The sequence below is a fragment of the Lepidothrix coronata genome, unplaced genomic scaffold (assembly GCF_001604755.1).
Source record: "Lepidothrix coronata isolate B3197 unplaced genomic scaffold, Lepidothrix_coronata-1.0 Scaffold74, whole genome shotgun sequence".
In the NCBI taxonomy this organism is placed as follows: Eukaryota; Metazoa; Chordata; class Aves; order Passeriformes; family Pipridae; genus Lepidothrix; species Lepidothrix coronata.
This window is the reverse complement of record NW_016690254.1, coordinates 1,879,022-1,896,270: the sequence shown is the minus strand read 5'-3', so window position 1 is coordinate 1,896,270 and position 17,249 is coordinate 1,879,022. Positions and strand designations below refer to the sequence as shown.

The following is a 17,249-nucleotide window of genomic DNA, read 5'->3' as shown; positions in this document are numbered from 1 at the left end:
CTAAAGTCTGGGTAGGCACATTCACAGCCTTTCCCTCATCCACTAAATAGGTCACACTGTCACAAGAGGAGATCAGCTCCATGACCTTCCCTGGCACCAAGGGCAGAGTGACAGGACTGTAATTTCCTGGATACTCTTTCTGACCCTTCTTATAGATGGGGGTTACATTTGCTGACTTCCAGTCAACTGGGACCTCCCCAGTTAGCCAGGACTGCTGGTAAACGGTGGAAGGTGGTTCTGTGAGCACTTCCACCAGCTCCCTCAGTACCCTTGGGTGAATCCCAGCCAGCCACAGAGACTTGTGTTTGTCTAAGTGTGTAACACTTTCTTCTTGCATTACATAATTCTTGATTCTCCTCTGGTGGAACAGCTCTTCAGTTCCCACCCTGTGAACATCATTGCTCGCTCTCCTAAGCAAATCAGAATGAAATATTCATATTGGTCCAACATCATGCATAAGTGATAAGTCATTATTGAGAATTGGCACATCTTCTGTCTGCAGATTCAGAAGGTAAACATTTTAGAAGAAAGATCAAAATGTTACCTATTAGCACTGGAGTTAACGGTGTTGATTCTTTTTGTTCCTTTAACTTTTTGACCACTGGAAGCAACTTGAGAACCCTGCAAGACAAAAACTGAGTGTAAGCTCTGTTCATGTAAGTTCATGTACATGCAGTACCTGCTTGTGTTGCAAATGCAAAAAAATTGTGTTTTGTTTTTAAAAATGCAAAAAAAAAAAGTCCACAAAACCCTCTAAGTACAGAGTTCTGACATTCTACCCACCGTAATTTTCTAGGAAATTAATTCTAAATAAATAAAATATAATAACATTGTTCCCAAACTGCTCCATCTGTTATTAATAATTCTATTTTTTGAACTTATGTAGTAAAATAAGTCATATTGGGTTTTTTTACAGTGAAGCAGATTATTGGATGTTTTTGCATCACTTTTAATGGTTTTGATGGATATGTGATACACTTGAAAAATGTAATTTGAAAAGATGCCAAGAGCCTCTCTTGACAGTGGAAGACAAAATAATTTGTAATTCTTTAAGAATCTGTAAAAACATAGGACTTTGTTATGGACTTGGGAATACTGGAAAAAAACCCCAGACTAGAGGAATAACTGACAATATTGATAATGCTGCAGGGGCCAATCCTCCAGCATAGCTAAACCGTGAAGGTTTAGATGAAATTAAGTGCTGCTCTGATGGTAAATTGAGTATATGAAGAATATGTTAGTGCTGACTGTTAATGAAAGAATTGAATAAAACCTGAAAAAAGAAGTCATTAATGGGGCTTGCTTTCAAATTCGTCTTGTTGAAAATGCAGTTTAAAAAATAGGTATTTCACTGACTGTTCACATTTGGGATATGCATAATAAAAATAACTGCTGGTAAAGCCAGTGGTACAATCTGTTGTGCTACGAAGAGATTAAGATTTGGCAATTCAGTTAAGTAGAGACATGGCTTCACGAAAGTCACTATATGTAGGTCATTGGTTTTTAGTGTGTTCAAAGGCTCTTTGTGCTTGAGGAGTGTGATCTGCATCTCATTCTAGAAGCTCTTTCTAAAGAAATGTTTTTTAACTTGGCTTCTACTGAACTTCAGGTTTTGGGGGGTTTTCTGTATGTGTGAAATGTAAAACTACTGCTGTGCTCTCCTGTGTCTGGAAAACTGCGTCAGTTCTTCCATCATTTCACTGATGTTTTCCTGTTGTGATGGGTAATTTCTGTCCTGCGTATATACTATCACACTGCTGTTTCTTACTGCTTTTTACAGTTGTTTAAGAAAAAAAAATCACTAAAAATATCTTTTGAAGGTCTTTGGAACTTAAATCCATTTTCCTGAGCTTCAGCTTCACTGATGAAATATTTCCAGCCATGATTTATTGATATTGCAGAAGATGTGGCATGAATGGAAGGAAGTAGAAGATTCTGTCAGTTGTGTGTGTCATGTTAAAAGCCCCTGAAAAGCATGTGTTAAATTTGGTTGACACAAGCTGTATCAGCTATACTTGCCTTTTTTTTTTTTTTTGCCTTTTTTTAAAGTTTGTTTATGGTGTTATAGCAATACTTTATTCTGGATGCTACTGTTAGATACAAGTCCAAGTATATATTTATGTAGTTCAGAAATGAGTTCATATTTTAATGTGCTTGACTGCTAATACTCAAGAATGTTAACTACTTAATATGTTGTTTACTGTTTACATTGCTTAGGGAGGTGCCTGAGCTTTCCTGTTTTCTAAATGTCTGGACACTGTTAGCTAAAAAGTGTTTTGTGTTTGTATTAATTTTGTTTTGTGTTTGGTTTTTTAGGTCCATTTTCCAGACACAGAGAGGGCAGAATGGCTCAACAAGGTAAGGGGTTAGACATTAGCATTGCTTCCAAATGGGAAGAGGCAGGAGGGAAATCTGAGATTAAAATAAAAGGTGAGGCAATAATCAGAGAACAGAATAGTTTTAACTTTATGTGGTCTTTATACACTTAAATTTTCTGGTTGTTGATCCCGTTAGTCACAAGAAAGATTAAATCAATTTTCATGCTCTTGAAATTGTGAGTTTTGTAAATGATTTTAAGTAGCATTACAGTAATGACAGCTATAATTGTGCAGAATTCATAGCAGCTGTAAACACAGTCTTTAATTTTCTACTTGTCTGGGATACTTTCCAGTTACTGTAGATTCCTAACCTACAATCTAAAAATAAATGAAATTTGCAGGGTTTTTTTGTGTGTATGATAATCTGAGATATAGATCTATGTAGCTTGGGTTTTTTTAAATTGCCTGTCATTCAAAGTACCTAGGAGAAAAAGAGTCAATTAAAATATAGTAAGAAAAAATAAGCAATACAGACTTTTCAGATATGTCAGGGTTTTTAAATTTATAGACCTTAGGCATGTAGTTAAGAGCTGTGCTTATCACATTTTTCCTGTTCCTCTTTATATGCAAATAAACTTAACCCTCTTTATCCTTCTGCTTAACATTCAGCATTGGTGCTGAATGCATATGGATTTGTGGGATAAAAGAAGAAAAGTCATAATATTGTTTTCCTCCTCTTCCAGTGCTTCAGATTTGTGCAAATGTATAAAATTTGCAAATTGAGAATTCCTAAAGGTTTCCTGCATGTAAAAAGGAACCAGTTTTTATGTCTGTAATGAAATCTATCCAAACCTCCTATGTTTAAAATTTATACAAAATTTCTTACATGTGCCTTAAAGAGTACTGTTTCCTTATGGGCGAAGTTGTGTTCCACGTGGGGTTTTTTTTTCTCCTTAGACTGTAAAACAGATGTGGCCTTTTATTTGCCAATTCATTGAGAAACTCTTCCGAGAGACCATAGAACCAGCGGTGAGAGGAGCAAACAACCACCTCAGTACCTTCAGCTTTACCAAGATTGATATTGGCCATCAGGTCAGTGTCTGGCGAGGTTTTTCTGAGAGACCCTGTTGTACAAACCATTCTCATGTAGCCTGTTCAAATCTGCACAGAAATATTTCCCACCCACTCCCAAATGTTAGGAAACCTGAAGTTAAGTTTCAGGTGTGATAGAGGGAAATTGTTTTTCTCTCCTCATGGCTCTATTTCACATATATTACAGTTCGTTATACTTTACTGCACCTTTTGTGTGTTGGGGTTTTTCATTATTTTTTTTAAATTGTAAATTCTTTTTCACAGTGCCTCTGTCCTGCCCTAGATATGACTTGTATCACAGACTGTAGCATTCCTTTTAAGTCATGCTAGGGTTTAAATTAGCTCCCACACCTCTGTATCCTTCTGCAGCTGGACAGAGTTATCTTGGACATGACAAACAGCTATTCTTACTTCTGTTGCAACCTTCATTGAGTTGCATCCTGTGAGCTGCACAGCCCCAACACAGTGGGAATCTGACAGTAGTGAGAGTTTGATTTTACTTAAATTACTAAAAAGGTGTAAATAGAAATATGATGATTTTTCCAAAAAGGAAAAACTTAAAAGTGGGGTCACTGGTCATCCTCTCCTACCTAGAGTTTGATGAATGTTTGAGGCTTGGAAGTGTTTGATTTATATGTGTTGGTTCTATATGAGGAAGGGAGAGTGTGAACACATGATTTAGAGAGAGAGCACAGTGGTTGACTCAACTTCTTACGGGAATTACAGATTTTTTTTCTGTCCATTCTCACTAAATTCCACTTATGGCAACTACATTTTTGTGAATTAAATTTAGCTGCTTGTTTTAGTTGCACAGAAAAGAATGCTTTGGGAGTATTAGACATACACATGTACAGAGAAATTAGATGTTTATTGAGGGAATAGGGAAAGCTTGATATTAAACAATTTGTAAATCTTGAGATCTAGTAGTCTGGACCCAGGGTAATTGACAGAACAGTTGTGGTTAAGTGGATCCCAGCAAGATAATTTTTACCCTTGAAATAACTGTTTGAACTAAATTGATAGCTTTGCTTCACACCTTTTAACAATGCTTAACTTCAAGCATGAATGTTTCTATATTCACCTTTATTTCAAAGTTAAAAGCTTAATATGCAATATTTCAGTAGAAGAATCCAACTTTTACTTGCTTGATTGTTTCAGCCTCTGCGGATAAATGGTGTAAAAGTCTACACTGAAAATGTGGACAAAAGGCAGATCATTTTGGATCTTCAAATCAGGTAAACTTTATTACCGTATTACAGTGGTGTCCAAGCTTTATAATATGTATTTTGTTTGATTTGTCAGTTATGTTGGCCTGAGAGGAGAAGAATTGCTTCATTACACGAATGCAGTTAGTTCTAATTGTGTATGATTGGAGGAAGGAACTGCATGCTGTAAATAGTATTTATCTGAGGGAAATGGAATATCAACTCAGCGTGACTGCATCATTAAAGTCACGTTGGTTAATAAAAAAATACTTTTCAAAGATAAAGCACTATCTTTGATTTTTTTTTTCTAATGTATTAAAACTTTGCCATTAAATTTAGTCTAAAATTCAGGATACAAGATTTTTGCTTTTTTTTTACTTTTCTCAGTTACTTAGATTTTTTTATAAACACAGTATTAAAAAATATGAGAGCTACAGAAGTACTTTTGCTCATACCACCAACCAAATAAATCTGTGTAATATAAAAAGCCAGAATAATTGTTCTCCATTGCTTCAGGTTTCCTTGCCACTTCATCATGACCCCTTTTATATAGGTTTCTGAGTAGATCTACCCTACATTTGCCCCAGAGGGACAAGAGAAGATGCTGCTTGCTCTGTCCTCGGGTTTCAGAGGAGGGTGAGGCAGGGCCCAATCTTTATTGAATTGAATCACTTTATTTCTTTAGGAAAAAGATGGCTATCCAAATCAGGGATTGGTGTTGCTGGACAAAATACAGTGGGCTTGACTCTTGAGAGCTTATTTCACTGGATGGATGTGCTAGCCCTAATGGAGAAATTTCCTTCAGTTTTCTCTTTGCCACTTCTGACAGCAGCTGTGAGAACAGCCTCACCTCTTCAGATATAAGCCCTCAGGAAAACAACCTTGTCTGACTGCTGTGGACACAGTGCAAAGAAATTGTTTTTGAGAAGCCGTTTTTGAGACATTTAGGGGACCAAGTCTTCTAAGACCATTTTTTTGCCCTTTAAAGCAGAATTATTCCCACAGGAGGACAGAGTAAATCTAGTGTTCCTTTTTTTTATTTTTTTTTTAACTCCTGCTCATCTTCATGAAGTAGAAGGCCAGTAGGTTTGTACAAAAATTTCAGGAATAATGTCCTCTTACCTAGACCTGTTTCATTACATTACATTGCAGCCTACTTAGAGAAGTGGTAAACAGCTGCAATAGAATCCAATCTAAAAGACTGAAATAAGTTCCCTGAAGTGGTTTAAATAACAATAATAGTGCTGAGCCCATTTAGCCCAACAGCCTGTCCCTGCTGCTGGCTGCATAAGCTTCCAGGAAGAAAATGGAAACAAGAGCTATGGAGTGACTGTTGTAGCTTCCAGGAATTAAGGCTTAGACAAAACCATCATCAAAGGAAGTCCTGTTTGATATTTAAGCCTTCCCCTTGACAGCTCGTTTGGAAAGGGCTCTTTTTCCAAGGATTTACTATGCAAGTTTAAGACAGAGAGCACCACAGTATCAGTTGTTACTGTTTGATGTTTGGGGTTTTTTAATATTTTATTTTATGTATCCTCTGATGGTCCATTACTGGGATTGTTTCAGTAGTAACAGGAAGAATAAGTGTCTCTGTAATAAGTGTTCTTGGCACTGAGTTATGTACTGATAACAACACTGAACTGTGTCTTAGGGAATCAACTTCATTGCAGTTTTGCAAGATTATGAAGAACAGTCCCACTGCTGGAGAAAAGTCCATCCTTTGGAGTATTTATCCCTGTCGATTTTAATCTCCAGTTAAATAATTTTGTTATAATTTTAATTTATTTATTAGTTTAAAGTTAGGAGCTTTCTATAAACCCTTCATTCCCTAAATAGAGTTGAGAAGGAAAACAATCTCTAAGCATTCATTAGAATAGCTGTAGGAAGCCAAACTCTGTGGGGAGTGTGGCAGGGGAAGGAAGGAAAGATTTTATTTTATTTATATTTTAATTTTGTTTTTAAGTACATTAATTCTTTTAATAATTCCCTTTTATCCTGCAGTTTCACTATTGTGGCTTCTTTTAGCTCTTTCTACTGTCAGTTTTTTGTGGTGGGGTATGTGCATTTGCTTTGGACCTTCCATACAGTACATTTAAGTAGTTTGAAAGTGTCTCCAAAACACCCGTGGCTTTTTTTGCATCATCCTTGAGGGTTTTTTGGGTTTTGTTGGTTTTTTTTCGTTCTGCTTTTAATTTTAATTGCAAAGGGAGCATGTTTTGGTTTAATTTTTATTGTTTCTGCTAGGATATAGAGTGCATTATGATCATTGCTTCAGAATATTTTTCAGAACCTTTTGAAACAGGTCCTGTTCATCAGTCAGGATCCAATTAAGAACTTCACTGTTCTAAGCAGCTCAAATAGCTAATCCACAAAGCACTCATGGGAAAATGTATTTAAAGGTTCCGTTTCAGGACAGTGTTTGCAAAGGGAACATTTTGGCTTTCTCTTACTGTGGAGTTTGCATTAAAAAATTCACAGAATCACAGAGTCAGTTAGGTTGGAAAAGACCTCTGAGATCATCAAGTCCAACCTATGACCCAACACCACCATGTCAACTAGACCATGGCACTGAGTGCCACATCCAGTCTTTCCTTAAACACCTCCAGGGATGGTGACTCCACCATCTCCCTGGGCAGTACATTCCAATGTCTGATCATCCTTTCTGTGATGAAATTCCTCCTAATGTCCAACCTAAACCTCCCTTGGCCCAGCTTGAGACTGTGTCCTCATATCCTATCATTGGTTGCCTGGAAGAAGAGGCCGACCCCCACTTGGCTACACCCTCCTGTCAGGCAGTTGAGAGACCAATAAAGTCTCCCCTGAGCCTCCTTTTCTCCAGGCTGAACACCCCCAGCTCCTTCAGCTGCTCCTCAAAGGACTTGTACTCCAGACCCTTCACCAGCTTCTCTGCCCTTCTCTGGACCCGCTCCAGCCCCTTCCTGAACTGAGGGGCCCAGAACTGGACACAGCACTCGAGGTGTGGCCTCACAGTGCTAAGTACAGGGGAGGAATAATTGTCAAAACTCATGGTACAATTGAAAAGTCTAGTTCTTGGTGACAAAGATGGGCAAGGCAAATAATTTTAACTACTTGAGCAAATGAAGATCAAGTCTAAATAAAATGTCGATTTGATAAAACGCATGAATGTAGTAAATACTTGGGGAAGGTTAAAGGTTATCTTGTTTTCTATTGACCCATAAACTCTGTAAAATTAAATGTAACTGTAGTAAAGAAAGTGAAAAAAGATTGAGAGATTGAAGAAATGGTTGTTAATAGCTTATTACTGAGCTTCTTCACCTTCTCATGGTGCAAAAAAATCAAGGCACTAAAACAGTTTTATGCTGTGGATTTAAACACATGGAAATTTTTTTTTTCCTGTGGCATACTTGAATAGAGAAACTCACTACCATTGTACTGACAGAAGACAGAAGTAAAAATAGAGTCTATCTAAAGACCTTCTAAAAATAATTATTTAAGATAGTCCACTGTACAGAATCACATCACTGTAATATAGGAAATAATTTTCTCCTATTCATTGCTTTTTCGTTGTTTTTTTTTTAACTTTTTTTCCCCCCTTTTTTTTTTCGTGTATCTTCTGTGGGCTACAATGACCAGATGCAGTATATTGTGCTTCTGGTTTGATTCAGTACAGCTGCTGTTGTATTCCTATGAGAGTGTCCTCATTAAACTGTCATCTATCTCAGTGATCTGTACCTTAATAGGGGTCATAAATATTTCTGGGATGTTGGGATCTGAATGTACAGAATTTGCTTACTAAATGAGCCTTCAAGTTGTATGTTATATTAAAGTGGAATCGTGTACAGCATCGACAGTTCATGGACCCGGCCAAATATCTTAGGGCATAAAACCATGTTTAGTTTTATTATAAGGTTAAAAGTTGTTGACTTATTACTCTCAAATGCAGTTTGTTACTATTTTTACTTCAATTTGTCATCATGTTGTTATGGATTTTCAAATGAGCTTCCCAGTCTTCATAACACAAATAGTTCTGATGCTACAGAGTGTAGAGATTGAGGTTTCAGTTGCAGGTTTTAGTTGACCTTGCTTCTCCGTGTCATGTTGTTATGCAATTATACATATTTATGTGGGAGTGTATTTATATATATCTTTACTATCTCTATATATAGTTAGATGGGTTAAAAATAGAAATTACATCGCTTTAAATGGTGTATTAAAAATTATATACCTATTTTTAAACTGTAAAGTCACATTACATTCTTTCCAAGGAAAGCAACTGTCAGCTTCCTTTGACAGAGACCCCATCATGTTGTTGTCTTCCAGTTCCCCAAACTGGTCATTGAACAAAAAAGATTTTTCATAGTGTTATCTTTTGAATAGCCAAAAATAAGTTTTTGAAGAAAATCTTGATGCTATTACTTATTTTTGTTTAAGGGATTGATAAGATTTGTATTTGTTGAAATCCGAGACAGCACAACCACACACAAAGCAGAGGAGGATACAGGTGATTTGAATAATGGATATCCAAAATGCAGCAACTCTTACCTTTGTTTTCTTCTGATAGTTCCTCCTGGCCATCAGTTGTGAGTGGGAGGGAGTGGGAGTCCTCTGTGTGCTGTACTGCTTTTACTGTGAGAGTAGTTGATATTGTCTTGACTTGATCCTAAAATGGCCCATGGGGAAACTCCATTTTGTTCACAATCCCCCAGACATTTTTGTAATAAGGTTCTATCATCCTCCTAAACACGACTGAATAGTGTTTCACTTTATAGGCTGGGCCTGAGGAACCTCATGTGCAGAAACCTGGGCTCTGCTGCAGGATCTGGAACAGGATGCCCTGTAGAAGAAACAACTTCTCCCTGCTTCCAGCAGTGTCTGGCTTAGTTTCAGCTGCCTTATCTCCATCCCACTTGGTTCCTTCTTCCACTTTGTTTAACTGGGTAGTCTGTTCAGAAAGCTTTTCAGATTTTATTTGTCCTTCTGTTATGACCTCTATCTTCTTAGCTAGTCTGGTCATCCATCTTATCTCTCCCTAACTGTAGCATGGTATTCAATCTGTTGGGTTTTGGTTTCAGTTCTCATCCTGTAGAATCATTGACCAGTTCCCTTGCTAAATCAGTCTCAAGCTTTCTTCCTGAATTCCTTGTGGAGTCTCAGAATTTGTTTGTTTTCAGAACCAATGTGTCTCACAACACCAGCAGTTCTTGGAAAAAAATTGCTCAGTTCTGCTTGTACATGCTTGGCCTTGTATGGAGCTTCAGGAAAAGCAGCTAAAAATCCAAGCCTGAGTTGTGTGCAAATAATCTTGTAGCCTTGTAGCATGATCAAAGATGGGACTTCCTTTTTACCATCTTCTATGAATCTGAGATACAGGGCAGCATCTGCAAAATGTCAGTCACTTGACCTTTCATGCAAAATGGGATGCAAGAACTGTTCAAGGAAAACCTTGCATTGTTTTTAATATATTATTCTCTAACTTGCTTCCTGCCTTCTCTCCCTTCTGAAAGAACTCAACTTTCTTTTGCTTAAAACTTGCTGAAAGGATCATTCAGCTCAGCATTCCCAGCTTACTGAAATTCTAAATACAACTGGGTTTGCAAGTCTATGAATATTTCAGACAACTTTCATTTTCAGCATAACCACCATCTCTATGTAGGGCTTCTCATGATTATATTAGATGAGAGTAGATTTGGGTACATGTACCATCAATGATATCTATGGAGAGTTTTCCTGAAATGGAGCAGGAATTCTGTGTCTGTTATTTCCCAAAAGTAAGGCCACTTCTGTGTTTTCTCTTATGCATTCTTCTGAAGATGATAACTTACCTAGGTATTAATTGGAGTGGTTTTGATGACAGTGGTGACACTTTGAAGGGGTTTTTTTTACAAACTTGACTTTGTTGTATGTTCTAATGTTTCAACATGCATTTTTTATACATAGATTGAGATACAAAGTATGTTGTTATGACAGTGCAAAACAGAACTAACAGTGTCTTTTAGTCCATAAAAGTGAAAGGTATACTTTCTTTTTTGGTTTAGTTTTGTTGGAAACTGTGAAATTGATTTGGAGATCAAGAGATATTTCTGCAGAGCTGGTGTGAAAAGTATACAGGTAAAATTCAATATTTTGATTTTGATATCACTGAATCATTATTTTCTGATGAAATAATTTATAAGTAATTGTGTAGTTTTGTTCCTTACTACTTTTTTCTCAGTTGAATAGTATTGATATTGCATACTAATTTCAGTAACATTTCTCTAAGATGTAGAAAAGCTGGAGATAATTTCACATTAAGCCAATATTCATGTGATGTGTCAGTTCATAAAGGGACCATGGAGCTTAAAATTTTTATTTTATTTAATATTTCAGTATTAGATGCAATTATTAGTTTAGGTACTATTACTATTAGTAGCCTTGCCTTCTGACATTGTTTCTGAAATTTTCTTAGCTTTCTGGTAACAGATCTCTCTCTAATGAGGAAAATTAGTTTGCTCTTTTGCATGTGTGTGTCTTGACCATTTACCTGCTTTTGTTCTATTACCTGTGGATGCTATTTCTTGTTTCTTTTGGCATGTTTGTTTACATCGAGCTTTATAAATAATCTACTTCATAGTTTTAGTAAAATTACCACTAACACGACACAGCAGCACGCAGATGGATGTAATGAATTTGTAAGCCCAACTGTTAAGTGCTTGTGTGAAGTTTTTTTTGTTTGGATGACATGTAAAGCTATACACATATATAATTCATCCATAAGCAAGAATTTAATTAGAAGTGTAAGTGTTGTCAGCAAATAAATTTTATTTGAAACTTGAGCTAAAGTCAGTTCCATTGTCTTTTTTTCCTCTTCCACAGATCCATGGCACCATGAGGGTTATCCTGGAACCACTAATTGGAGACATGCCCCTAATTGGAGCACTATCCCTTTTTTTCCTTAGGAAACCTGTAAGTACTTTTACCTCTCTTTCCACTCTCTTTAGAGTGCTGATGACAGTAGTCAGAAGATGACAGAGCAAGAATTGAGCAACAAAAAGAAAGAACTTGGGAAATTGCTACCATTTGGTTAAACTTTCCTTGATAGATACTGGACAAATTTTATTAATACTAGAAAAAACCAAGATGGGTTATAATTACCTTGGAATTTGGAGATGTGTTCTGTCAAAGCTGTCAAACTTTTCTTACAAGTCTTTTGGATAAGGAAAGACCGATATCAATACAACATCTAGATTTGTTATAAAAAGAGCTTTTGTTACTCTTCTTATGACAGTCTGCAGGTAGGCATGGTCTAAGTTAAGACTCACAAAATCTGTGCAAGATTGTTTTGAAAACCATGCTGGTGTTAGCACAAATTAAATTTAGAATGTTTTTTTTTAAATTACCCACTTACTTTAAAGTTTTTGTCCTAGATAGCAGGGGGGCAACTTCCATTACACTTACCAATGATCCAAGTATGAGGATGGATAAAGCACTTAGTGGGATGGAATTGGAATTTAAAAGTTCAGAAGTTGAAAGGATTCAGAAGTTGAAAGGAGAGAGAATGTCACATAATTCAGCTGAAATATGTGCTAGGGCAAAGGGCACATTTGGGCTGGAATAATAGTGAAACAAAGGTGAGCCAACAAGGTCTTGCTGGTATGGAAATGATACAGCCAGATTGGAAAGTGGAAGCAAGGGGACAACCCACAAATGGTTTCAGTTTTAGGCAGAGCACTTCAACAAATCTTGTTTTATAAAAATACAAAGGAGAAAATAATACAAATTGCACACTTGCTGGTGGAAAATTCTTTGATGTTGTAGCTGTGTCTAAGGCAGCTTCAGCAATTTCAAGTTTGATACTGCTTGTAATAAGTATTGGTAAGAGCTGAATAGAAAATGTGAACATCATGGAAATTATTATGCTGCAGAGACATCTTTAAAGAAATTAATTGTTTCCATCTCTTGGAAGTATATTTTCCATTGGAAGCTTTTTTTCTTGGATATGTCCTAATTAAACATTGAAATGTATGATGTTAAGATTTAACAGTTTCAGACTTCTAGGTCATAAATTACAAGTATATGGGTTTAGACACTTTAAAGCATCTCAAATTGATCATCTTGGTTCCTTGGTAGTCTGCAACTCTGAAAAGTTAATTTACTTTTCAAGGTTTGGGGGGGTGGGAGTAAATTCTTTACTTCAACAGCTTTAGAAGATATGTCGTTATTTTCTTGAAGGAAATCACGTTCTTGAAACACAGTTCTTTTGAACAAATGTTCTTTGATTAATATTTGCTAGCTTGTTGGAAAGGTAGGTTTGTATGGGTGTTTATGTACGGCCTAGGGAAAACTTATGGTGTCATGTGTGTCATTTATGTGGCTTGTTTCATCTGTCTAGAGAAACCATGTGTGCTTGGGTAGAGGGAATGTAGACTTAAATATAAATAAAGTATGCAAGAATTTGGAAATATTTTGAGGCTAATTTAGTGAGATTTTTTGTAGAAGTGAATCAGTTCATGCCAAGCTGATAAAACATCGGTGCTCTTATTTGGAAATAATTGGGGAAGTACACTGGGATGAACCAAATTTGGATTTCCACACATTTCTTTTAAGTGAGTCTAAACATTAGGAGATGTCTGCTTAAGTTTTGTCTCATTTTTACCCTCTGGCTGAGCAGTGTGAGTGTAGGGCATCTGTTACTGTTCATGTTTATACTACAAATTAAGCATGGCCCTGACAAGGATTGAGTGCTACCTTATGCTGGTTTGCACTAGATAATTGTTAATGTTCTCTCTGATGTTATTTTGCTATTTAGTGCTCTCCTAAACAATTTCCAGACACAGTACAGTGCCCAGCTCCTTGCGGGGACAATCCAATAAACAATTTAAATGCAAACATTCTGTTTTAGAGGAGCAGGGGGAAGAGTTTAGCTTTGTGGACAGAGGCTTGCTTTTTTCTTTTTTTTTTTTTTTCCCTATGGGAAAAACCTTTCTTCATGTTCTAGATGTGGTTTGTGTTGTCTCTCTCAGTTCTGTTTTGTATTCACTGGGAAGGTGAATACAGTGCACGGTCCTTCTGCAGAAGCCGTTCTGTCACCCAGTGCTGGAGCCACGTCTGGGCCACTTCCTTGGGGTACCTCCTGCAGCTACTCCTGCTTTGGTGCTTTCTGGAGGAGAAGTAGGAAAACTGGCAGTGGATAGGGAGGGAGGGATCAGCAGCAGGCATGCTTGTAAGCAACTCCTGACACTTCTCTGCCGGTCAGCATTGTGCTCTGGCAGCATGTATCTTACACTTCTGGTACTCCCAGAGACCTCTCCAGCAGATTTTAGCTCAGCACTGTGCCCAGTCCTTTCTCTCCCTGATGCTCTCTAAGTCTTATGCATCTTCAGAGTGCTTAACTAGGACAACTAGCACCTGAGTTAATAAACTGAAAATATATCAAATGAAACACATCTCATCTGTGGTTAGTTTCTGAACTTTGGGAAGTACTTTGTCCACATTTTGTCTTTACTCCTACCTCTATGACACTTTATTAGGGGTTTGATTGACCTAGTGGGACAAAAAAGAATGGGAAGTAGACTGGAGAATCAGTTTGGACTATTAAAAAGTCAAGCCCCCCCCAAAAGTATTCAGTTACAAAAATATTAAAAGTATTTTTCACCCTCCTTTCATTTAAAAACTAAGCTAGAGGTCAAGGTCCAAGCAAACATAAGGGTGAATGGTTCAAAAGATAATTAAGTTATTCCATAATTTTGACAGTTATATGTGGCCGTTCAGCTTTTTCCAAGCAGACTTCTCTCCCCACTGCAATGTGTTTTCTTGGTGTTTATTTTTTTAACTTCTGTAGAAAAATGCAAAATAATGCTTATTATAGCAATACCCAAATTCTGCCTTCTTACTAGAGAGCAAGTGGCTACAGCCAAGGAAAGCTTTTCTTAAATATTTTTGTTAGAAGAGAAGAGGAATGAGTTGGCAGCTAGCACTAGATTTTGTTCTCATATTTTCCAGTCTAAAGTAACTGGCAACAATTCCTCTTGCTCTGTATCATCTGTTTGCTGGCCTTAATGACTATATAAGGCAACATGGCCTAAATTAATAGTTCTGAGCATACTTGTTTAATGAGTTTACCACTCTCATTTTTCTGAGTAATGCGTGGGGTTTTATGCTTCAAGAGTTCTTACACTGTATGAAACTTTTTATGTACTGTATTTTGTTGTTATTGTGAAAAAGGTACTACAAGTTTCATCAGCTTCATATATCCAAATATGTAGGAGATTTCAAGGGAAAGAAATATGTGCATTCTAATGTTTGAAGTAGTCTTTTAAATCTCTGAGTGTCAATGCTAGAGAGAAGGTAGCACTGTGTAAGTAGTCAGGATTTGTAAGGTTGTTTACAGCCTTCTCCTTATGTTAACATTATGTATATTTACCAAATATTTGGCTTCTCAAAGTTTCTGTTATCTTTTACTTTTAGGCCAAACCAGTACATAGTTACTTTGATTTTTGGTTCAGTTATAGAAGTGTATGTGGTTTATAGTTGTACTGCAAAGTGGTAATTTTCAAAAACTTGTTCAGTGACACAGTATTGAAGGTGTGTCCTAACCCAACCTTTTTCTCTTAAAAAATCACCCTACCCTCCCAACAGAATAAACACATGAAAATGCTAATACTATTGTTCTAAAAAGAACAATGGCTGAAAAACAGGATGTCTTCCAGGAAAAGTGGGCAGCTTTTCCAAAGCTCTCATTTTTAGAATCACAGTTTTGCCTTCCCACTTGCTGACTTAAGCACTACTCTCCCTCTACCCACTTTACAGATTGGTTCTGTCCTGTAGTTTTGATTTATTTTAATATTGGTTTAGTTTCATTTAATGTTGGCTGCCTTTGGAAAATTGACTGGATGTGACTTTCAAAATTGTAAGTATTGATAAATATTAGATTCAAAAGGAGTGCTTGCAGCAAGAATGAGTCCTAGTGAAATGGCTGGAAAAAACACAAAGTTGTTACGTAGAATGCAGAAGAATGTTGTTTTGGTTTGCTTTTAGTTGACTATGTTCAAAACTCTATAACCTCTTTTAAAGGAGTTTGTGAAACATCTGGATAAATGCTGATGTGCAGGTACTCTTATAATAAGATTTGATAAGAATTAGTCTTGTTGCTTATAAAGCAAGAGTGATTTGCACTGTTACTCAGCATACTTATCATTTGCTATAACTTACATTTTTTCAGTGATTTTAAATTTTCATAGCTTGTGGGATGTTATAAGGGCCATCACAGTTGGTGCTTCCACAGTACCAATTCTTTTCTCCCTGTGCCCTCCTAGTCAATGTTGTTGTCTCTCCTAAGCTAGTGTTGAATCTTCTGCTCCTGCAGGAAGCTGGGTAAGGGACATAAGCTGGCAGAATATTAAACACAACAAGAAGTGTCCAGTTTTCTGTCCTTCAGATGTATTTTAGCATCCTGAGCTGGCTCACTACAGAACCAGGAGATTGTCAAGACTAGTGTGAGGGTGTGAACCGAAATGCAGACTGGTAGAAAGGCAGAAAGTGGAGAGAATTGGCTTGAAATGAAGCTGTGAGGAGCTGACACTGGAGAACCGTGGGTGCACTGGGCTTGTGTAAAGTCAGCTGGGATCCTTCTGGTCGCTTCAACTCGAAACTTGTCTGCTCTGTCTCTTACCCCTCTGCTATCCATCTTCTCTCTCTTACCTCATTTAAACCTTCAGAGAGTTACAACTGAAAAGCTTATTAATGTTAAACACAGTTCCTGTGCAGAGATAACGCTGTGTTTTCTATAGAAGTGATGAAAGACTTTCTGTAGTATCAGGTAGTCAAACCTTATTTGAGAGGCTGAGTTTATCATATATTTGGGGAGATATATATGGAGAGATATACTGGATAATGTTGCTTATTAAATTATTGCAATAATGTTAGCAGTGAGCACTGTAATGAGCTGTGCTCTGTTAACAGGCAAATTGTACCATGTCTCTGCATGATCATTCACAAGTAACAGAAAAGGGCATGTTAGTCCCCTCCTTGTAATAAATTTCTGAGAAGAATCACAACTTACCCCATGGAATTATATCATTGTGCCCTGTAGTAGAGTTTAATTTTTTCCTGCAGAAGTCTTATGCTTCCATAACTTGATTAGCAGGAAGTTGTTAATCAGCATTTTAAAATACTCTGTGACTTCTCTTCTGAGAGTCAGTAGTGCTTATGGCAGCCAAATCAAGCCACGAGGTTGGCAGTGTTTTGTGTGGCTGTGAACTTTATTTATGGCACTGTGTATTGTACATTCCAATACATAGTTTTCCTTTTATAAAGGTTTCTAGGGTATTGAGAACACCCAATATGTTCAAAACTCATCAGTTTTGAACTCAACAGTTTTTAGCCTTTTCTTATGTGCTGCAGGGGTTTATTCTTTTGTTTTATTTTTTTTTTAAACTCTACTGCATTTATGTGTTACATTAGTTCTCAGTGCAGAGCCTTGGTAAGACATGAATTTCTTGGTTTTCAGGGAGGAAACATAATTTGTTTTCACTTCTCTGAATAGAGGAAGAATTGAAAGAGCTTTGAGTAACAAGACACACTTTTCTACTTCGTCGGAAAGTGTAACTGGTGTCTGAAATCCTGCTCCAGGCCAGTGAGGTGACTGGGAAGAGTCTCTGCAAGGCTTAGCACCTCT

At 36.9% G+C, this 17,249-nt stretch overlaps 1 protein-coding gene across 4 annotated transcripts in view; it reads left to right on the top strand.

The window, feature by feature from the left end:
- The window catches only part of ESYT2 (extended synaptotagmin 2), a 79,406-nt gene that overhangs the window by 27,618 nt on the left and 34,539 nt on the right, over window positions 1–17,249 (top strand). For all 4 annotated transcript variants that reach the window (XM_017819380.1, XM_017819379.1, XM_017819378.1 and 1 more), the window contains exons 2-6: window positions 2,317–2,358; window positions 3,276–3,410; window positions 4,569–4,645; window positions 10,633–10,705; window positions 11,450–11,539. In XM_017819380.1, the coding sequence (XP_017674869.1) occupies window positions 2,317–2,358; window positions 3,276–3,410; window positions 4,569–4,645; window positions 10,633–10,705; window positions 11,450–11,539 (417 nt within the window). The remainder of the gene's footprint in view (window positions 1–2,316; window positions 2,359–3,275; window positions 3,411–4,568; window positions 4,646–10,632; window positions 10,706–11,449; window positions 11,540–17,249) is intronic.